The sequence below is a fragment of the Bufo gargarizans genome, chromosome 7 (genome assembly GCF_014858855.1).
Source record: "Bufo gargarizans isolate SCDJY-AF-19 chromosome 7, ASM1485885v1, whole genome shotgun sequence".
Classification (NCBI taxonomy): Eukaryota; Metazoa; Chordata; class Amphibia; order Anura; family Bufonidae; genus Bufo; species Bufo gargarizans.
In genome coordinates this window covers 19,674,462-19,696,995 of record NC_058086.1, presented here as the reverse complement: position 1 = coordinate 19,696,995, position 22,534 = coordinate 19,674,462, and the positions used below count along the sequence as shown (strand labels likewise).

General features: G+C 44.6%; 1 protein-coding gene across 1 annotated transcript in view; it reads left to right on the top strand.

Moving 5' to 3' along the window:
* NEK4 (NIMA related kinase 4) overlaps positions 1–22,534 on the top strand; it is a 63,704-nt gene that overhangs the window by 3,043 nt on the left and 38,127 nt on the right. Inside the window, 4 exon segments of the mRNA XM_044301989.1 lie at positions 5,472–5,738; positions 6,325–6,522; positions 20,182–20,289; positions 20,594–20,748. Of these exon segments, the coding sequence (XP_044157924.1) occupies positions 5,472–5,738; positions 6,325–6,522; positions 20,182–20,289; positions 20,594–20,748 (728 nt within the window).

Genomic DNA, 22,534 nt, shown 5'->3' with positions numbered 1-22,534 from the left:
TTTTTTTTTGTTTCTATTCTTCTGACAGATCAGAGGAATGGACGGTGATGTGAACCAGCTTTCCTTTGTATCATTTTTGATAAATCTTCCCCATTGAGTGTCAAGTTGTTCAAAATGTGTGCACTTGATTACAGTGGTCCCTCAAGTTACAATATTAATTGGTTCCAGGACGACCATTGTGTGTTGAAGCCATTGTAAGTTGAGTATTTGGTTCCAAAGCCCCATAATGTCATCCAAGATAAGAGAAAATGAAGATTTAAGAAAAATAGGGAGATAACTGATAAATAAAGTAAGGAATATCTGCTACATATAATACATCTATTTTACCTTTGGGCTGAGTCTGAGACATTGTATGTTGAGTCTGGTTTCAACTTACGATGGGTCAGAAAAGACCATTGTATGCTGAAAATATTGTATCCTGAGGCCATTGTGTCTTGAGGGATCACTGTATTAGGTACTTCTGTTTCTGTGACAGATGGTGGTGACGCTTGTGACAATCCGATCCGGCGAGGGTTGTCATTCAGCTTTTAGACAATACAGCTGTGATAGAAGCCAGGCTGCCGTCCTGCTGGAGATTCACCACGTGTGGTCTGGGAAGGTTGTGCTACCTACTCCTTTTAGAGCTGTAGTGATGATCCTTTTCATCCAGTTTTTCCACCTGTGATTTATACCTCACATGCAAAATCCTAAGGTTTACTTCTCACAAGCGATACGGAATGATTTTGGGTCTGTTCAGGGAAAAAAGGATGGTTTTGCATCCAAGTTTTAATCATTTTTGTCTGCAATTGCATTTAGTGTTTCAGTTCAATTGCATGAAGAAAAACTGAAGAATAACAATCTACGTTGCGTCCAGATGCCTTCAGTTTTTCACGCAAGTCCCATTCACTTCTATGGAGCCAGGGCTGTGTGCAAAATGCACAATATAGAAGATGCTATGATTTTTTATTTTTTTTCCTAAACGCAGAGATGATGCGTGAAAAACAACGCTCATGGGCACAGACCCATTGAAATGAATGGTATGTGTTCACTACACGCATCGCACCCTGACGGAAAACTCGCTTGTGTGAAATTAGCCTGAAAGGGTTTTTCAATCTTTAAAAACTATGTATAGATGACTTACTTGCTGTGAGATCTGTCACTAATGTATTGTCTGTAGCTGAGCTGTGTATGTAAGTTGGCCTGACATGCAGTCACATGACCATGCTCCTATAGTTTATTCCCTGCTTGTATGATACACCAAGCACCATCTACCCCTCCTTGAAGTACAGGACCTCACACATCACATACCACTTTTCTCCACTGCTTACTGTTCTCCCCCTCCATCTCTGTCTAAAGAGAGATTGTGTTTCACATGCTGGGCAGCAGAGACTGAAGCCTTCACTGAGTAGGGGAACAACTAACCAGTCAGGGAGTGATAATAACAGTAATAGATGGACGTTAAGTCAGCTGTGCACACCAGCAATGTCTGTGAGGGGAGATCAGTCGCGAAAACCCACAGCAAACCCAGACAGCAGCACATATCTGGGCCAGATGACGAAAATAAAATATAAAACCTTCTGAGCTACGGTAGCATCATCTTGGGGAGCGTTTGAAAATACATAGAGTGGGTTCAGAAAGTCTTCAGACCCTTTCACTTATTTCACATTTTGTTATCTTGCGACCTTGTGCTAAAATCAAAAAAGTTAACATTTTCCACCATCATTATGCAAGCAGTTCCCCATAATGAGTGAAGACAGAATGTTAGAAATCTTTGCTAATTTATTGAAAAGGAATAACTAAAATTTTGCATTGAAATACCCAATTTTTCACACTATAAGACACACCTAGGTTTTAGAGGAGGATAATAAGAAAAAAATATTCTCCATTACGCCTCGGGTCAGACCAGCAATCAGACCCCCAATATTAATCAGACCTCAGATCAGACCCCCAATATTAATCAGACCTCAGATCAGACCCCCAATTCCTCAGATCAGCCCCCCATGTCATTCATCGGCGCAAATAAAATAAAGAAAAAAATAACTTACCAAAATGGAAGCACTTCATTAGTATTTCGGGCAAAAAAGTACGGTAAGTATTCACACCCTTTACTCAGGACTTAGGGCTGTTTCACATGAGGGTGAATCAAGAACGGAAAAAAGAAAACTAGGTTATCCCAACTCTGATTTGTTCATTATGTGTATATATATATATATCTGTAGACCACCACTTACCTTCCACATCTGCTCCTGAGGAAGGGGGATATTATATGGACCCCCAAAACGCGTTGAGCTTGTCTTATTTGCAATAAAGAGAGATTTCATGAAGTAAAAAGATCCGGCTGCTGCTTCCATCTTCACTGCAGATTTGGTCCACTTACCTGGATCTCCACCATTCTACGAACGACCTCGGATCAGGGGGGAATCGCCCCAGGTGTCTTGAGTTTATCCTGGAGGTGACCCCCCTTGTGAAGTGAGTGGAAAAGCCGTTGGCTTATATTACCTGTTTTTATGCATTTATCTTTTTTTTATATATATATATATATATATATATAATGTGGGGATTCGCTTTGGTAGGCAGGGTAAGCGGACGCAGAACAGAGGCAAAAACAAGGTTTAAATCAAAGTTCAGTGTTTATTCACACATAGCAAGAAAACAAGCCAAAAGAAAGTGTTCTGTTTTGGTGCCTGTTCACACCACACAAAGTTCACAGTGCAAAAAGACGTCACCTGGTCAGCAGATGATTTTCACCCAGAGTCCGCAGCAGTCTTTAGTGGCCTGTTTCCCCAGCCTATGGCTCACACAAACAGATGCCTCAGTGTCTCCAAACCACAGACTCCTCAGCTCCTCTGTCATGGAGGATAATCCACACCTGAACATGCTGGCTGGGTTTTTTATATTCCAGCCAAAACCCGGCCTGGAACCGTGGGGAACAGCCACCCACCCTGCTCTTTGGCTGCTCCCAATAAGAACCGGCCCGGATTGGCTTTACAGCCATTCTAACAGTTGAAGTGTCAGATTGCACTACAGACCTGACACTTCAGGAAAAAACCCGGTTCTTACCTCACCGAGGCCAGGAACCTCGGTGACACGTATCTTCCGTCAAAGACGGCTCCTTGTTCCTTCTTACAATATATATATATATATATATATATATATAATTTCTTCTTTGACCACCGTTTGAGATTCTTCCTTTGGTGGGAAATGTCCAGAGTTTGGGTCTAGTCCAGTTGTAATTTTATTTTGATTACAGTGAAGGTAATTTGGCACTAATACCAATAAGAATCAACAATAACAATACTATATCCGTCTGTCTTGCATGTTTATCTATCGGGATATCTATCTATCCATCTATTATTTTACATCACTTATATATACATCACAGATTAGAAGTTTGGCGCTCGTCCTCTCCTTCCCTGTGTCGTTCCTATCACTTCACGGGTTATGGATTTTTGTTTTCCTCTGTTCCACTCACATGAGAGTGTGCAGTGCGGGAATCGCGCTCCTTGTGTGAGTGTGATCCGCCGGTCTGTACACTGCTCGTCTTGCAGGAGCGCATGGCATTATACTGCTTTATAGTGCTGTGTGCCTCTGCATGACCTTATTACTACAGAATCATAGTGACATAAAGATGTCTGTATGATTTCTGTAGCAATAAGGTCATGCAGAGGCACACGGCATTCTAATATATTATTAGCATTATAATGTCATGTGTTCCTGAAAGACGAGCAGTGTCCAGAACGGAGGATCGCGCTAATGGCTCATGCTCACGAACATATATATTTTTTCCGTGTCTGTTCTGTTTTTTGTGTGTCCTGTATGCGGAACCATTCACTTCTATGGGACAGCTCCTTCCTATTCAATTGAACAGATAGGAGCTGTCCCATAGAAGTGAATGGGGACACCATACTTGTAATTACACCTACTCACCACTACCAATTGCTGCGGCGCAAGTAAACAGAGCAGAGACGGTAGCACTGCTTTCTCATTGGATCCCCGCTGATCTGATATTGATGACCTATCCATAGGATAGGTCATAAATAGTGCAGGGTTTCGCTCTGGTAGATAGGGTAAGCGGACGCAGTACAGAGGCAAAAGACAACTTCTTAACGCAAAACTTCGGTGTTTAGTCACACTTGAGGCAAATGCACAAAACAATGCGTTACTTTGCAGTCTTGGTGTTTACTTCACACAAATTGTAAAGTTCATATAAGACAAGTCACCTTGGTGTCAGTTCTGCCTCCAGCAGTCCACGGCAGGCTTTATAGGGCCTGTTTCCTCGGCACATGGGTCTCAGCCCTCCAGCCTGGCACCAAGCCTCAGATCTCAACACAGAGATCCTGCTGCTGAGCCCAGCTGCCTATTTAAGGACAGCCAGGTGCTGCAAATAAACCCGGACTGCTAATTTAAATCCAGTCCGGTATTTGACCTCACCTGGCTGCAAATTAGCCCAGCAGCACACGCTGGGAGGAAAATACCTGTTTTAACAGACCATTCCCCTCACTATGTCACAATAGTAAAAAGTGGACAACCCCTTTAAGAATATCTGTGTTTTTCTCTATTCAGCTTTCACTCAACCCTGACCAGTCTCCCTGTCCTAGTCGCTGTAGAACACCCCCATAGGATGATGCTGCCCTCTACTTCACTGTAGGGATGGTATTGATCTTATTTCTCATATGTTTTACTGAGGAGAGGCTTCTTTCTCGCGTCTCTATAAAATCTAGATTGGTGGAGTGCTGCAGTGATTGTTGAGCTTCTAAAAGACTCTCCCTTCTGCACACAGGATCTTTGGAGCTCATTGGGTTCTTGATCACCTCTGTTACCAAGTCTCTTCTTCCCAGATCACGTAGTTTGATGGGGCAGCCACTTCTAGGAAGAGTCCTGGTTCTTCCATACTTCTTCCACATAAGATGTATGGAGGCCACTGTGCTCTTGGGAACTTTCAGTGCAACTGAATATTTTCTGCAGATCTGTGCATTCACAAAATCCGGTCTCTGAGCTCTACAGGCAGTTCCTATTCATGGCTTGATTTTTGCTGTGATATGCATTGTCAGCTGTGAGACCTTATTTAAACAGGGCTGTGTCTTTTCAAATAATGCCCAATCAACTGAAGTTACCACAGGTGGACTCCAAATAAGGTGTAGAAACATCTCAAAGAAAAAATGGGAGGCCCCCAGGGCTAAATTTCAAGGGTCATAGCAAATTGAATACTTATGTCCATGTGAAATTTTAGTTTTTGCTTTTTTCATAAATTAACGAAAAATTCTAAAATTCTGTTTTCACATTCTCACTATGGGTTATTGAGCGCAGATTGATAAGGTAAAAACATTTATTTTAATTAATTTTTTTAATTTTAGTACAAGGCCGCAACATAAAATGTGAAAAAAGTGAATACTTTCTAAATGCACTGTAGGTACTTTTCTGTATAATTGCATAAAACCCCTTTCAGTTTTTAGATTTTTTACACGTCTATAATTTGTTTTGTTCCAATTTAGTATGTGATTAAGAAACTGAGTCTCCGCAACGCTCCTCGCAAAGAACGGAAAGCAGCAGAGCAAGAGGCCCAGCTACTCTCTCAGCTAAAACACCCGAACATTGTGGCATATAAGGAATCCTGGGAGGGTGAAGATGGCCTGCTGTATATTGTCATGGGCTTCTGTGAAGGTGGAGACGTGTACCATAAACTTAAGGAGCAGAAGGGCAAACTTCTTCCAGAAAGCCAAGTAGTGGAGTGGTTTGTACAGATTTCCATGGCATTGCAGGTATATTGATAAAAGGTTTGGGTATTTTCTGTACAGTACTTTATTGATTCTTTCTCCTGTACTGTCAGGGACAACTCCAAGGGCACATAGTCCTTTGAGTGACGGAGTGAACCCCTATCCTTGGCTTTACCAGCATAGATTATGTCTACTCATTCCATAATGGCCGCCCTTAACCCATTGTCCTCTGAAATCTGCCCAGGCTTGCTTGTGGCTGATGCTCGCCCCCTAGCCATAATGACGATTCCTGGCCATACTGTAGCTATGCAAAATTTGGAATGCGTCTGGAAGCATGTCACAGGATCCTTTTCAGGACTGTGACACACGAGTCACAATAAATCCAGCAGTGCTTTATGATTCCGGTGTTGCAGTTTCAGCAAATGTACAAGTCACACTGCGGCCCCTTTTCATTCCTATGGCAGCCCCGATTTTTTGGGTCACACGACAGGTGTCTCAATCAAAATCTCAATGTAGATGTACCCCAACTCTGAAATCTTAGCAAATGTATAATGTGCATGGTTCCAGTGGATACAGCTTTTTAATGCAATGCCCTTATCGTCTACCTTTGACTTTATTTATCTTTTTACAGTATTTGCACGATTTACACATCATGCATCGTGACTTGAAAACGCAGAATATATTCCTGACCAAATCAAACATCATCAAAGTAGGAGACCTGGGGATTGCACGGGTCCTGGAAAGCCAGTATGATATGGCCAGCACTCTTATTGGGACACCTTACTACATGAGTCCAGAGCTGTTTTCCAATAAACCGTACAATTATAAGGTATGGGCCCACTTGGGACACTATGGCCCTGATGTATCAACAGGGGACAATTTGTAGTTTGTCTTCACATTTGTCTATTTGTGTAAAGGTAATAGGCAGGAAGCTGAATCTCCTTAAAGAGACCAGTCCTGTATGGAGATTTACTGTAAGTACTCCAGGGTAAGGAAACTTGGCAATGCTCTATGGCAGGCATCCTCAAACTTCGGCCCTCCAGGTGTTGTAAAACTACAACTCCCACAATGCCCTGCTGTAGGCTGATACCTGTAGGCTGTTCGGGCATGCTGGGAGTCGTAGTTTTGCAACAGCTGGAGGGCTGCAGTTTGTGGATGCCTGCTCTATGGGAAAAGAATATGCAAAGGTATCTCAATTCACTGAGATTGATAATATAGAACACCAAACAAGAAAAATAAGTCACTGGGAATGTCAGACTATTTAGACCATGGGGTGTCCCAGTGCGTTTCCCCCCATTGAAGATCTTCTCAGGGGAACACAATAAACATGACGGGCATGTTATAATCATAGTTCAAATTGATGATAAAATAAACTAGACAAAGAAATGCTCTACAGATAAGCAGTCCCAGGATGGGTGGTCAAATGATCAGGGCAATCGGTACGGTCCCTTGCATCCAGGTCAAGATAAATCCTCAATACTTCCAGATGGGGAGATTGGTATTAGGTCCTCTGGTATGAATCTGATGTTTTAAGATACAGGGAGGCCGCTGGTATTATAAGTCTGCATCTTATGTTGGAGATTATGGGTTATAGTTGTGGATGGTCATGAATCGGTAAAAGCACTTTTTTTGACACTACATTTGTGGTTGTGGACAATATTTATCGTAGGGGACCATCACCCCTTACCTGTTATTAATTCATAGTCGGGACTATAGCATGTATCAATGGTCTACATTTCCAGGCATCTCCAAAAAAAGAGAACCATCTCGCTATCGTCATCTCTAGGAAACGGCTCCTTGTGAGTGAAAATCCGACTTTCTAACAAGCCTTGGAATATTCCCTTGTCATGTTTCAAGGCTTGATGGAAAGTCGGATTTTGACTCATAGGGAGCCACTTCCAAGAGGTGGTGTTAGCAAGATGGTTCTCTTCCTACCTCTTTGCATGTACAGGTAATAGTCTGTACACCAGGCTTATGAACGGAGAAGAAGAGCAGTTGAGTTTTTGAGAATTTCCTTATGGTGAATAAGATCAAAAACCATCTTACTCCATATGAATTCCCAAAAAACTGCTGGATTTTTTAAGTTGAATTAGCAGGAGCAAAAAAATAACGTTGGCCCAGCGCACACTATTGATAAATGTATCCTACAATGAAAAGAACAGAATACCTTATTTTCCGGCGTATAAGACGACCCCCAACTTTTCCAGTTGAAATATAGGGTTTGGGCTATACTCGCCGTATAAGACTACCCCTCCAACAACATTTACTTTGGCATCAAGATCTGCAGGTAATTGTTGTGCAATTTTCGTCTTTTGCCTCAGTACCATACTATGCCTTTCCAAGAAACTAGTACACCAGGATGCAGTGGCCTTAAATCTGTTGCTGTGATCTGGGTTAGATTTGGCCACTGAAGTGCAAACAAATGTATTTTATTTTGTGTCACTACATAACCGTTTTGGCGATGCTCATTCACCATGTCTGCTACATGTTTTTCGAGTTCTGGCCAATGTGGGGTGCCTCTCCTTAATGCACACTTACCCCTTGGCATACTCTTTAATGCTTTTAATTTGCTTTCCAGTCGCAAACCATCTTTTATGTTACTCCATATTGTCTTGCAGCAGCGCAGTTATTATGTTCCATGGCAAAGTTTACAACTTTAAGTTTGAAACTGGCTTCATATTTCTTTCTTCTTGCTGGTAGAGCCATGATTAGGTCTTGACTGTTAGCCATTTGTATACTGTACTGTATGTACTGGCGCTATACTGTATGAACCGATGCAGATACTGGTGCTGTACTGTATGTACAGGTACAGATACTGGTGTTGTACTGTATTCACCACCACATGTATCTGCTCCCCAGATAGACTCTGTTTTTTCACCACAGATAAGATGCACACCAAACTTCATTAGAGATCCGCCAACATTAGAATTGGCTGAAGTGCAGATGCTCCTGCTCCCCCCCCTGCCTTCCCTCAGAATCGCCAATCCAACCCAGTATACAACAACCAGCCAATCACAGCAAGCGATGTACCGGTATTTTTCCCCTCCCCCACGACAGCACCTTAGAGAGATGGCTCCGCCCCAGGACAGGAAACCTGCAGCATAAAAAGGTGGAGCCGCTCTCCCACCTCAGTGAGGTTTCCTGTCCTGGTACGGGAGCCTGCAGTGTCGTCCTGACCTGGAAGTCCCGGTAGAAGCCGGAGGGTTGGGGCGGCGTATGGTACCTGTCCGATTATTCCCCACAGGCGCGGGGGCGAAGTTCCGGTGTCTAGATCCCGGATCACAGGGCAGAAGGTGCCGGTCCCTCAGGCGAGGAGGACAGCACCAGCGGCTGGAAGGAGGCCAGAAGGCCTCGGTGGTTCTGCAGACTAGCCGGGACGCCGCCGGATGTAGACGCGGCGTCTGAAACAGGAAGTGCCATGCGTTCCACGGCCGTGCGCTTCCGGTCAGGTGACCGGAAGTTCGACATCCCGGCAATTTTAAACCGGCTCCAGGCAGGTATGAGGAGCTGGGGTGTTCTGGACGCCGGTATCTGAAGTTCAGAGGCCAGAAAGTGGACCAGAGGGTTCCAGTACTATCTTGGCGTGGTGGGTCTGCAGGAGCTGTGTATCTCTCAGGTGAGAGGAATACTTGGTGGCAGTATGTAACTTGGGCATTGTTTGTATCAGTGCAGGTTTTTTGCCCTCACTATGGACGAAGAGAGGAGGTCTGAAAGTGTGGATGTTGAGATCCTGCCACCGGTATTGTGAGTCCTATTCTCGGTCCTTAGAGGGTCTAGACTGTTCCTCAGATTTGGGTATGTTCCTTTTTTCTTAGACGGTGCCTAAGAAGGTGGCGGCAAAGAAAAAGAACAAAGAATGCCCTATCTGCAAGTGCCCGTTGTCTTCTTCTTACGCTAAAAAGCTCTGTCAGCAGTGCATTGAGAAGACGGTGGCTGAGGAGACTCCAAGTCTTTTGAAAGACCTTAAGTCTATCATGTCTGAAGTTAAAAATTCCCTGAGAACTAGGAAGAGAAGAAGAACAGTGAGGCAGGAGTCCGACGTGGAATCGGAAGATAGCGATTCTCTCTCCGGGAATGAGGACTCTAATGATTCCTTTTCTTCTGAGGATAATATAAGAGAAGGAAAGTTCGTATTTCCAGCGGAAGATACGGACAAATTGTTAAAAGTTATCCGATCTACCTTGGAGTTGGAGGATACCAGAGAGGATAGATCGGTAGAGGATGTTGTGTTTGAGGGACTTAGGGAAAGAAAGCGTAGGTGTTTTCCTGTCCATAGGTCTATTTCAGCGGTGATAGAAAAGGAATGGAAAAAAAAACGGATAAAAAGCCGTTCATTTCTAAGACCTTTAAACGGAAGTATCCATTTGAGGAAGAAGCATCTACATCTTGGGACAAGGCCCCGAAACTGGATGTAGCCATTTCCAAGATTTCTAAAAAATCCTCACTGCCCTTTGAGGACATGGGATTCTTAAAGGATCCCTTAGATAAAAGAATAGATTTTTCCCTTAAGAATGCGTGGGAGTCTTCTGCGGCTGCTTTCAGGCCTAGTATAGCTGCCACTGTTGTCGCAAGGTCTATGTCACTGTGGTTGGAGAGGCTAGAGGGGCAGATTAGGGAGAAATGCCCTAGGGAGCAGTTATTAGCTTCTATACCGACCTTCCAGAAAGCCGCAGATTTTATTGCGGATGCCGCGGTGGACTCGGTGAGGCTGGAAGCAAGAACCGCATCCCTTTCCAATTCTGCGCGACGTGCTTTGAGGCTTAAGAATTGGAAAGGGGGAGATTTGCCATCCAAGCTGAGGCTATGTAGCATTCCCTGTGATGGCCAGTTTCTTTTCGGGTCGGAACTTGACTCCTTACTCGAGAAAGCGGCAGATAGGAAGAAGAAGTTTCCCCAGGAATCTTTTACACAGTTCAGGCAATATAAACGGCCCTTTCGGAACCCGACAAGGTTCCAGAATAAGAAGCAGACGGGGGACAGAGAGCAGGGAGCAAGGCCTAGATCAGGAAGTAAGGGTTTGGATCAGCCACAGCCCGTGCGGGAAAACAAGGAAAGCAATGACGCCATGATCCCAGTAGGAGGAAGATTAAAGTTCTTTCTTCCTGCTTGGGAAAAGATGGCAGGGAAATGGTTGATAAGTCTTCTGCGGGAGGGTTTAAGATTGGAGTTCTTGAGTTGCCCCGCAGAAAGATTTGTGATTTCGAGGTTTTCTCTCATCATGCTGCAAGAAATAAAAAAACTGATAAGCAAGAAGGTGTTGATTCCTGTCCCAGAGCTAGGGAAGGGTTTTTATTCCACCCTGTTTTTAGTGAAGAAACCGGATGGGTCGTACCGGACTATAATAAATCTCAGATATCTGAACAGATTCCTGAAGGCCAGAAAATTCAAGATGGAAACCATCAGGTCAGCGATATATCTTTTGTCTCCAGGCTGCCATATGGCGGTCCTGGATTTAAAATATGCTTACCATCATATTCCGATTCATCCAGATCACCAGAGATTCCTCCGGGTGGCAGTGAGAACCGAGGTGGGACTTCTTCACTATCAGTTCCAGGCTCTTCCCTTTGGCCTCTCCATGGCACCTCGGATCTTTACCAAGGTAGTGGCGGAGATGGCTTCCTTCATCAGAAGGGAGAACATCACGTTTTTACCTTACCTGGACGACTTTCTGGTGGTGGCCCAGTCTCGGGAGGAGTGTGCCAGGTCTCTGGATCGGGTTATGGAGGTTCTTCAGTCTTTGGGCTGGCTGTTGAATATCCAAAAGTCCAGGTTGGAGCCGTCAACGAGCCAGGTTTTTCTGGGTCTGGTTTTAAATTCCAGGCTGGAAAGAACTTTCCTCACAGAGGAGAAGGTAGCCGGGGTTCAGGGAGTAGTTCAGAGGGTTCAGTTAGAACAGACCCTGTCTATAAGGAAAGCTATGTCCCTGTTAGGAGTTCTAACTTCCTGCATGCCAGCAGTCCAGTGGGCTCAACGACATTCCCGCCAGTTACAGGGAGAGATCTTGACTGCCACAAGACGGGCAGGGGCATCCCTGGAGTCAGTGATAAGCTTATCAGAAGTGACTCTTTCATCCCTAGATTGGTGGAAGGAGGTGAAAATCTGAACCAGGGACTTCCCTGGTCCTTTCCGGAACCGGTGGTTGTTACTACGGACGCCAGCCCCTGGGGTTGGGGGGCTCACGTGGAAGATCAGATCTTTCAGGGAGAGTGGTCCCAGGGTCAGAGACGGTTTTCGTCAAATCGAAAAGAGCTGAGGGCGGTTTTGCTGGCCTTGAGAGCAGTTCTTCCTATGATCCAGAACAGACATGTGAGAGTGATGTCCGACAATCGGACAGTGGTCTCGTATCTCAATCGTCAGGGAGGGACCAGGTTGGATTCCTTACTGAAGGAGACAAGATGGATTTTCGAGGAGATAGAAGGGAGAGTGCTTCATCTCTCGGCCATTCCTATCAGAGGGGTCGAGAATTCTCAAGCGGACTTCCTGAGTCGCCACAGATTACGTCAGGGAGAGTGGTCTCTGAATCCAGAAATTTTCTCCCAGATAGTAAGATTATGGGATTTGCCTTCAGTAGACATGTTCGCCACAAGAGAAAACAGAAAGGTTCAGAATTTTTTCTCCCTCAGTCCAGAGGAGTGCCCATCTGGGGTGGACGCCTTCCTCCAGAGATGGGATTTTCCGCTAGGCTATGCCTTTCCCCCCGCTTCAGTTGATTCCACTAGTAATAAGGAAGATCAGGTACGAAGGGGCAAGGGTAATCCTGATAGCCCCCTTCTGGCCGAAGAGGGCGTGGTTTTCCCTGTTGAGAGCAATGTCAGTCTCAGATCCGTGGATCCTGCCAGGAATTCCAGACCTATTATCTCGGGGTCCAGTGTTCCATCCGGAAGTAGGGTCTCTACATCTTTCGGCATGGAATTTGAGAGGTCATTTTTAGCTAGTCAGGGATTCTCTGAGGAGGTTATTTCCACTTTGATGAAAAGTAGGAAGGAGGTGACGAATGTCATGTATGCACGAGTATGGAGAAAGTTCCTGTCCTTTATAGGCGCAGAAGGGGTTTCCTGGCCGTTAGATTTTTCTGTAGTTCAGGTGTTGGATTTTTTTGCAGAGGGGATTGTCCCTCGGGTTAGCAAAAAGTACGCTAAAAGTGCAGGTGTCAGCTTTATCGGTTCTGGGGAGAAGAAGTTTGGCCATGGACCCTTGGGTGGTTAGGTTTTTTAAAGCAGTGGATAGGATTACGCCAGTAGCAGGCCCTAGATTTCCTCCCTGGGACCTTAACTTAGTGCTTAACGCCCTTACCAGACATTCATTTGAACCTCTAGCCTCTTGCTCGGTTAAAGTACTTTCCCTTAAGCTAGTTTTGCTGGTAGCTTTAACATCAGCCAGAAGGGTTGGGGAGATTCAGGCCCTCTCTATTAACCCCCCTTTTATGTCCATCAGAGAGGACAGAGTGGTTCTCAGACCAGATCCTGGTTTTATGCCGAAGGTTCCTTCTAGGATTAATAGGGCTCAGGAGGTAGTTCTCCCAGCTTTCTTTTCAGAACCAAAAGATGACAGAGAGAAGGAGCTGCATTCCCTGGATGTCAGGAGGTGTATTTTGCAGTACCTGGAGGTGACTAAAGACTGGAGGAAGTCTTCTGCCTTATTTGTTCTGTTCGGTGGGGCTAGAAAGGTAATACTGCCTCTAAGGCTTCTATTGCCCGGTGGATCAGAGAAGCTATATCCTTGGCGTATTCAGTGTCCGGGGTGTCTCCCCCTATTTCTGTGAGGGCTCACTCCACGAGGGCGGTGTCCACTTCTTGGGCAGAGAGGGCCAGCGTATCTATTGAACAGATCTGTCAGGCTGCCACCTGGTCTTCTCCGTCCACCTTTTATAAGCACTATAGGCTTCAGCTTGACTCTATTTCTGACCTTCTCTTTGGCACTAAGGTCTTGAGTTCTGTCACCCACCCTGAGGATGATCTCTGAAATCTCTCTCTAAGGTGCTGTCGTGGGGGAGGGAAAAAATGATGATTACACTTACCGGTAATCGGTTTTTCCTGACCCCACGACAGCACCTCTTTATTCCCTCCCTATTGGTGTAAGTCTGTGTGTTCACGGGTGTTGAAAAAAAAAAAAAAAAAAAAAAAAATATATATATATATATATATATATATATATATATATATATATATATATATATATACAGTGTGTAAAAATTAAACTAACGTAAGGGGGAGTCCCTCTCATGCTCTGGAAACTCACTGAGGTGGGAGAGCGGCTCCACCTTTTTATGCTGCAGGTTTCCTGTCCTGGGGCGGAGCCTTCTCTCTAAGGTGCTGTCGTGGGGTCAGGAAAATCCGATTACCGGTAAGTGTAATCATCATTTTCTGTGCACACTGCATACAAAGCCTGCTTGGATTGGGTGGGTCAGCTCTCCCTGCCTGCCCAGCCCTCCCTGTCTTCAAGACGATCTGAGCGGTAGTACGCAATGTGATACTGCCGGCATGAGAAAACCACTGAGAGCAGGAAGAGGAGGCTGCTTCAGGAGCGGCTGGCCGGGATGCAGCACATGGTGGCTCAGCTAGAGGGCGCCTGTCCCTGAAGTTGGAGAAGGACAGCTTCTCCAGTCTTGCTAGGAAGTACGTTTCAGCACGCTGTATACCGGCATATGAGACGACACCCGGCGTATAAGACGACCCCCGACTTTTGAGAAGATTTTCATGTGTTAAAAAGTAGTCTTATACGCAGGAATATACAGTAGTCATAGTTTACTCCAAAATAAAGACAAAATCAGTTTGATAAATGAGGGCCTATATTTTATTTCTATTACTTTTTTCCCCTGTAATGAAACCGTATTTTTCTTGTACATAGTATTTTTATGGATGTGTGTTTTTTTTTGTTTTTTTTTTTCAATTTAAACATTTTATTTGTAATACAAAAATACATATCAATATAACATTTATGCTATTATAAGATCCTGAAGTCCGTAAGTTTCTGATTTATAAACATAGTTAATAATAATTTCTTCAATTACCCATACTTATGGGGATAATACAGGTCAAATGGAGATCTCACTTGCTAAGAGGAGAGCGGGGCTCCCCCGACAACGGCAGCCCAATCGGGCAAACGCATACAACATCTAACTTAGGATGTTAGTGTCTATGAAGGGCAGAGATCAGGGGCCCGCGGCCCGGGCGGCCACCGGGGAACGAGCGCACACCCCACGCGTCCTCTCCCAAATATGGGTGAAGAAGGACAGGATTAACAATCTTAGATCCATTCATCTGGTACTCACATTAACCATGCATAGCGGGCTTACAACGATCTTTGATCGAAAACATTTCTTGAGGCAACCTAGGGGGTCCAGCAGTCTTCTACCGCTGTTGAGAAAGAAAAAAACCCACATGCATATTTTGGTGCCTCATCCCCAGATAGTTAAGATTGAAAGTTAATGCCCAGCTTAACCATACCTCGCATACAATCACACCAGTATCTCAGGTGCAAGGGGACTCAGGTCGAGTATCACTCGGCAATCACCGGGATTTTAAAAGAAATGTGGATAGAAACACCACCAAGGACCGGCCCTGTCCCCTAATAACACCCATACAACATGTATCGTATCACTGCCTACCGTCAAACCGCATATCAACAGAGAGAACCGCATTTCGGGTCGCACCCCGCCCCCGGGCCGCCCAGGGTCCCGAGCCCCGGGTCTCCGCCCACAGAGCGCACAGTGCCCTGATTTAACAAAAAAAAAACTTTGGCCATTGTTCAGTGCCGGCGAGTCCCGCTATCCTCCAGCGTTCCTAAAGTAACTTCACATCTTATCCCCGGCCCCCCCACCTTGCAGGGAAAAAAATAAATAAAAAAAATGTATATGTATATATCTAAAAATAAATAAGTAAAAAAAAAAGGGGGGGGGGAATAAATAAAAATAAAATAAATGAATAAATAAAAAATAAAAAGAATATATGATAAAAAGGGGCATTTCCGGATTGATTAATTAACCATGTCCCAGTCTTCCCAGAGTTTACCCCACTTTGAATAAGATCCTCTTTGTTTATACAAAATCCTCTCGTAGCTTTTCACTTTCTCGACCAGGGTCAACCAGTTACTACAATCTGGAGCGGAAGAGCAAAACCATAGCCTAGAGACCAGAAGCCTGGCCAAGAACATAACCTTAATCAATAATTGGCGTTTTATGGGCTGGTAGTTAACCTCCGATAGGTCTCCCAGAACCCATATCCTGGGAGACAGAGGAACGACAATATTAAGTTTACGAGCCAGGGTAATTTGGACCGATCTCCAATAGCTGCCCACCATTGGGCAGTCCCAAAACAGATGTAAATGATCTGCCTCGGAGTCGCCACAGCGTTGGCAGTCAGAGGAGGCTCTAAGTCCTCTCCTATATAACCACATAGGTGTCACATATATTTTGTGCAGAATATTGAATTGTACAACAGTGTGATTAAAATTCTGTGAAACAAGTTTTAAGCTTTCCCCTATGTCCTCCCATTCTGGAGGACCCACCTCTGGGAATATCGAGGACCAAGATTTCTGTCCTGGAGAAAGAAGACCCATAAAAAATTTTTTCATTAAGTGTCTATAACAATGTGATATTTTAATTTTCGTGACTGCTTTCTTAGTGATTAAATCATGTAAGAATTCAGGAGTATCTATAAGAAGAAGGTGACTATTCAAAGTGCTAGAGAGTGCTGACCTCAATTGAAAATATGCATACCAAGCCACCTCGCCCAAATCTGCCCTCTGCCCTAGCTCCATCGGGGGCAAAATTTGTCCACCGCTAACCACCTGATGTAGGTACTGAACATTCTTAATCCTCCAGTACTGGCAACAGTTCAGATCCCTTAAATTCAAAAGCTTTGGATTATGCCACAATGGGGTGCAGATAAGTGATGCCTTAACTCCACACCAACTCCTAATAACCAGCCAGGACTTTATAGCCATTCTGCAAAAAAGTGTATACCCAGTCTGTATGTTCAATAAGTAATCTGACTCCAATACAGTAAAAAAGTCCGTAAAACCTGAGTCTTTCACCACCCTGTTGCAGAAGTGGCTATTTTCCCAGTCATTAAAAAAGCAACGTTGAGAGGCCATAAAGTATCCCTTAAAATAGGGGAGATTAAGACCTCCCTGGTTGTAGGGCATGGAGAAATACAGCGCCTTCAATCTCACGCGCTTCCTCCCCCATAGTAGGTTGTTAAGCATCCGCTCTATCAATCTAAAATACTTGTCTGCGATCCATACAGGCGAGTTACGCAGGACATAAAGGACCTGGGGCAGCACTACCATTTTTATTAAAGAGATTCTGTCCGCTCTTGCATATACAATTTTTTGCCATATCTTGATTTTAGCCCTCAGTTTTATCAGCAGGGGAATCAAATTAAGTTGTAAATATTCCTGAGGTTTGGCAGAAACTGAAATCCCCAGGTACTTTATTGAATCAGAAACTGTTAGCTGGTTATCCCAGTCACCTCGCAGCTCGTCTATGGGAAGGAGAACAGTCTTCTCCCAATTGATCTCCAAACCAGACTGCACAGAAAAGGAACCAACCAAATCCATTATGCGAGGGAGAGTGGTTTCTGTTTGATGAACAAAAACCAGGATATCATCTGCATAGAGGGATACACGGTCATGCTTCCCCATTATGCCAAAACCGGCCACCTGCAGATCCTGCCTTATGCTAGCTGCTAAGGGTTCAATGTAGATATTAAACAAGAGAGGGGAAAGAGGGCAGCCTTGACGGGTACCTCTTCCTAAAGTGAAGCTCTCTGTGATCGTATCATTAATCCTAATCCTAGCAGCTGGGGAGCTATATAATAACTGAACCATCGCCATAAATCTAGGGCCAAAGCCCATTTTTTTTCATCACCTCCCAAAGAAAGGTCCACTCCACCCTGTCGAAGGCCTTAGTGGCGTCCAACGACAGTATGGAGCGGAAACCGCATCCCGGAGACTGAATATTCATAAATAGCCTATGCAGGTTATGATGGGTACCCCTTTTTGGCATAAAGCCATTTTGGTCTGGGTGGATAATAGTGGATATGACCCGTGAAAGCCTCCTAGCCAAAACTTTTGATAGTAACTTAGCATCTGTATTTAATAACGAAATTGGGCTATAAGAACTCATTTCTATCGGGTCTTTGTCCTTTTTAGGAATTAGAACAATGAGAGCCTCCATCATAGAGCAAGGTAGGCTCCCTCCCTGTATTGCCTGGGAAAAAACCTCTAGCAGCTGAGGAAGAATCACATCACTATACTTACGATAGACCTCATATGGAAGGCCATCCAACCCTGGCGACGAATTCCCCGAGACCGATCCCAAAGCCTCCTGAAGCTCCGAAAGAGATAGCTCCTCTTCCAGATATTCTATTTGGGCTTCATTTAAGGTAGAAAGTGGAATCCCCTCCAGGAACCGCGCCGCCAGGTCGGGTGACAAGCCAGAAGAGGGACTATATATCTGAGTAAAGTATTGTAAAAAGGTGTCCCTAATCCCTTCTGGGTCTGTTATAGTTTCTCCCGCTATATTGCGAATAGAGACAACAGATAGATTTTTCTTATCTTGTTGTGTGATTATCCTAGCTAAAAGCCTACCAGGACGTCCAGATTCCGAAAAATATTTTAGGCCCTTAAAGAATACTCTATGATTTGCTTTCTGTATTATATAGTTCTTCAAGGAACAGCTGGCCTTCTGCATCTCTTCCCTGTTATACTCAGTAGATTGCCTGGTAAATCGTTCAGTTGTATCTGCAGCAGCCTTGGCCAGTTCCTCCTCTTTATTTTTAAATGTTCTCTTTGCTGCAGCAATCTCTCTTATAAAGACCCCCCTCAGATATGCTTTCAAGGCATCCCATACTACGTTGATGCTAGCAGAGGGAAGATTCACTTCCCAAAAGGAGGACATCAGGGATTTAATGGACTGAAGGTTATCCATAATAGTAAGCCAGTATGGATTCAGCCTAAATCCTAACCCCCTATTATCCTTATTCTTCCCAGTGCAAACCTCAACCAGTACGGGTGAATGGTCCGAAACTGTTCTTATCCCATATCGTATCTTTCGGATATTACTCAAATTACTCTCATTGGTAAATGCTAAATCGATCCTAGACATTGCTCTACCACCCCTGCTAACGCAAGAGTATACTCTCTTTCCTCCGCCAAGATATTCCCATATATCCACCAGTCCAACCTCCGAACAGAACTGTGACAGCGGGGAATTACATACATTCCTCACCCGTTCTGCATCTAGTGTGAATCTATCTTTATTGGGGTCCATGACCGCATTGAAGTCCCCCATCAGAACTAACCGGCATTCTGATCTCCCTTCAGAAAAACGTGTTAGCTGGATCAGTGGATACATTGAGAAAGGCGGAGGTATATAAAAGAAAGCGAGGATGTAACTATGGCCATGCAGCTTACCATGCAAAAAGATAAACCTACCCTGGTCATCTATATAAGATTTTATGAGGGTAAAGTCCACAGAATTATGAATCAGAACTGAAACACCCCTAGAGGAACTACTAAAAGTGGAGTGATAAGATTGGGAATACCATCCCGTTGTCAAGCGGAACACGGTTTCTTTAGTAAGATGAGTTTCTACCATGCAAATAATTGCTGGGAGGTATCTCTTTAAGGCATCCATAATAGCTTGTCTTTTGACCCTTTCCCCAAGCCCTCTAATATTCCAAGTTACAATTCTAGTGGACATCCTTCACTGCAACGGAAGAAAGACAAAAAAAAAAAAATGCTCTGGAAACTCACTGAGGTGGGAGAGCGGCTCCACCTTTTTTATGCTGCTGCAGGTTTCCTGTCCTGGGGCGGAGCCTTCTCTCTAAGGTGCTGTCGTGGGGTCAGGAAAATCCGATTACCGGTAAGTGTAATCATCATTTTCTGTGCACACTGCATACAAAGCCTGCTTGGATTGGGTGGGTCAGCTCTCCCTGCCTGCCCAGCCCTCCCTGTCTTCAAGACGATCTGAGCGGTAGTACGCAATGTGATACTGCCGGCATGAGAGAACCACTGAGAGCAGGAAGAGGGGGCTGCTTCAGGAGCGGCTGGCCGGGATGCAGCACATGGTGGCTCAGCTAGAGGGCGCCTGTCCCTGAAGCTGGAGAAGGACAGCTTCTCCAGTCTTGCTAGGAAGTACGTTTCAGCACGCTGTATACCGACATATGAGACGACACCCGGCGTATAAGACGACCCCCGACTTTTGAGAAGATTTTCATGTGTTAAAAAGTAGTCTTATACGCAGGAATATACAGTAGTCATAGTTTACTCCAAAATAAAGACAAAATCAGTTTGATAAATGAGGGCCTATATTTTATTTCTATTACTTTTTTCCCCTGTAATGAAACCGTATTTTTCTTGTACATAGTATTTTTATGGATGTGTTTCTAATGTCATAGTGTGCCTGGAACCAGGTTACATCTTGTTGCTTCTGACAGCCTTTAGACAGTAGTAATGAATGCCTCTTAACTCTATGATCTTGCAGTCCGATGTGTGGGCCCTGGGATGCTGTGTGTACGAGATGGCGACTCTAAAGCACGCCTTCAATGCCAAGGACATGAACTCTTTAGTGTATCGGATCATCGAAGGAAAGGTAACTTCTAGTACTGTGCTTAAATTTACACTATTTTGTTAATTTATCATATATACAGTGGATATAAAAAGTCTACACACCCCTGTTAAAATGTCAGATTTCTGTGATGTAAAAAAAATTGGACAAAGATAAATCATTTCAGAACTTTTTCCACCTTTTAATGTGACCTATAAACTGTACGACTCAATTGAAAAACAAACGCCGGAGATTCACATTGTGGATGTATCTTGCCACAGTCAGCAAGTTACGCCTGGTGTATATATCAGCCGTGTAGCACTGTTATCTTTTTCTCCTTACTTTCCAGCTGCCTCCAATGCCTAAAGATTACAGTAATGAACTGAGGGATTTGATTGGAACAATGCTGAGCCGACAGCCGGAAAAGAGACCAACAGCAAGGCAGATACTAAGAAAGCCATTCATCAAGCAGCACATTTCTCTGTTCTTACAGAAATCAAAACTGTAAGTAATAATGGGTATTTTACTAATCTTAATTTATGTCACAAGGTGTGAGGAATATGGATTATTGTTCAATGTCAGCCATGTTCCCACACCAGTCATCTGCTGTCAGATAGCAGAGGTAGTAAACTCCACAGGGGGGCCCTGCTTCAAAGCCCAGCCAAATGGCAGAGAACTTCTTGCAGGCCACCTTTGTTTACAATTTCTCACCTCCATTCAGCCAGCCAGGAACCCAGCTAATGGAACAGGAAAAAACCTCTCTGCAGGGGTCTAGGTCATTCCCCAGTTCAATGAACATTATAAGACATCATGGAACCGGCGATTCATAAGGAATTAATGAATCACCTGCCCATCACAGACATAAACCAGAATACATATTTTTGTCCCTGTGGCCACGATGAACAGGCCCATGGTCATAGTTTGGTGGTGGAATACCAGGGAGGGGAGATATACATATCTCCCCACAGAAACCAAATAACGGTACCATGCTTGGACTCTACTGGTAGCCAGAACCCAGGCAGACCCATTGGTCCCAGAACCACCTCCCTGCGACATTCTGGTCTGGAGCCATGAGCCTTAACCGGTTTTGTGGCTCATTTGCTGCGAGCCCCAGCAGAGGGGGAGTGGAACCCCTCCCAGAGGCTGGGAGGGGCCGGCTAAAGGTTAAAAGGCTTGTTCCAGCAAGCGGGGCGTGTCTTTTCTCTGAAGGGAGGTCACATCGTGCAACAAGCTGACATCCCTGATTCCCATGTGAATACAGCTAAGAACGTATCACAACCCAAAGAACTCATATAACTGGTAAACTGACCTTTTTGTTTTGCTTAGCCCTGTTTGTACCACGCCATCTGTATTTACCACTCAGACCACTGTATATATTTTCTGTGTATATTGTGTTATGTCTAGTGAGCCCTTAAGGCAATTAAATATATAATTTTAATCTTGTGCTGTTCTGCTATCTCGATTACTAATCCCTACGTCCGTGTTTCGCCCAAGTTATACGCTACCTCGGGTTGGTTTCTTACCATATATAATCGCGTTAGCAGACTGGGCTTATATCAAACAAGAAACTGGTGGCAGTATACTCGGGTGAGGAAGCACTGTTTCACTGGGGCAGTGAAAAGGCTCCCTCAGCTTGTTGCCTCTCTGTGCCCGCGTGGACAGGAGGAGTCTGTGAACACTGTACCAAGCTGACCTTACCTGCTCCTCAGGGACTGAGTAACGTCACGCCTTGGTAACCAGTGACTATGCTGTATCTCGCTGGCTCTAGGTAGTTGACATCCAACGTCAGTCGGGGTACGGTATTCGTCACACAACGTCCCACACATCTGGTGCTAATGGCTTGTAATATACTGAGGACAGACTGCATGGGGTAGTAGAGAGCTGGCAGAGTGGCTGCTGGCTTATTCTTGTGAGCTGTCACACAGATGAGTCTGCTTTAATACCTAATGGAAATAGGATAATTATGTGGGCCCTCTTGTCTCCTAGCCTAAAGGCGCATTTATACTCCACCAATGAGCAGACGATTGTCATGAAAGAAGCTTTCCTTCCTGATAATTGCCTGCTCGTTAGTGGAGGTGAGGAGCTGCATTTACATGCAGCGATCACCACCAAAGTATGAGAACGAACGATGACTACTGCTATTGCTTGTCCTCATGCAGCTGCATGGTTTCTGGCAGCGGAGTGCGGTTTAGACATCACATCTGAGACTCTTCAGACAGACACACACATCAGGCGTACTCTCCCGCATATATTTCCAACTGAAGGTTCTGACGTGTTCTACTGTTTAGCC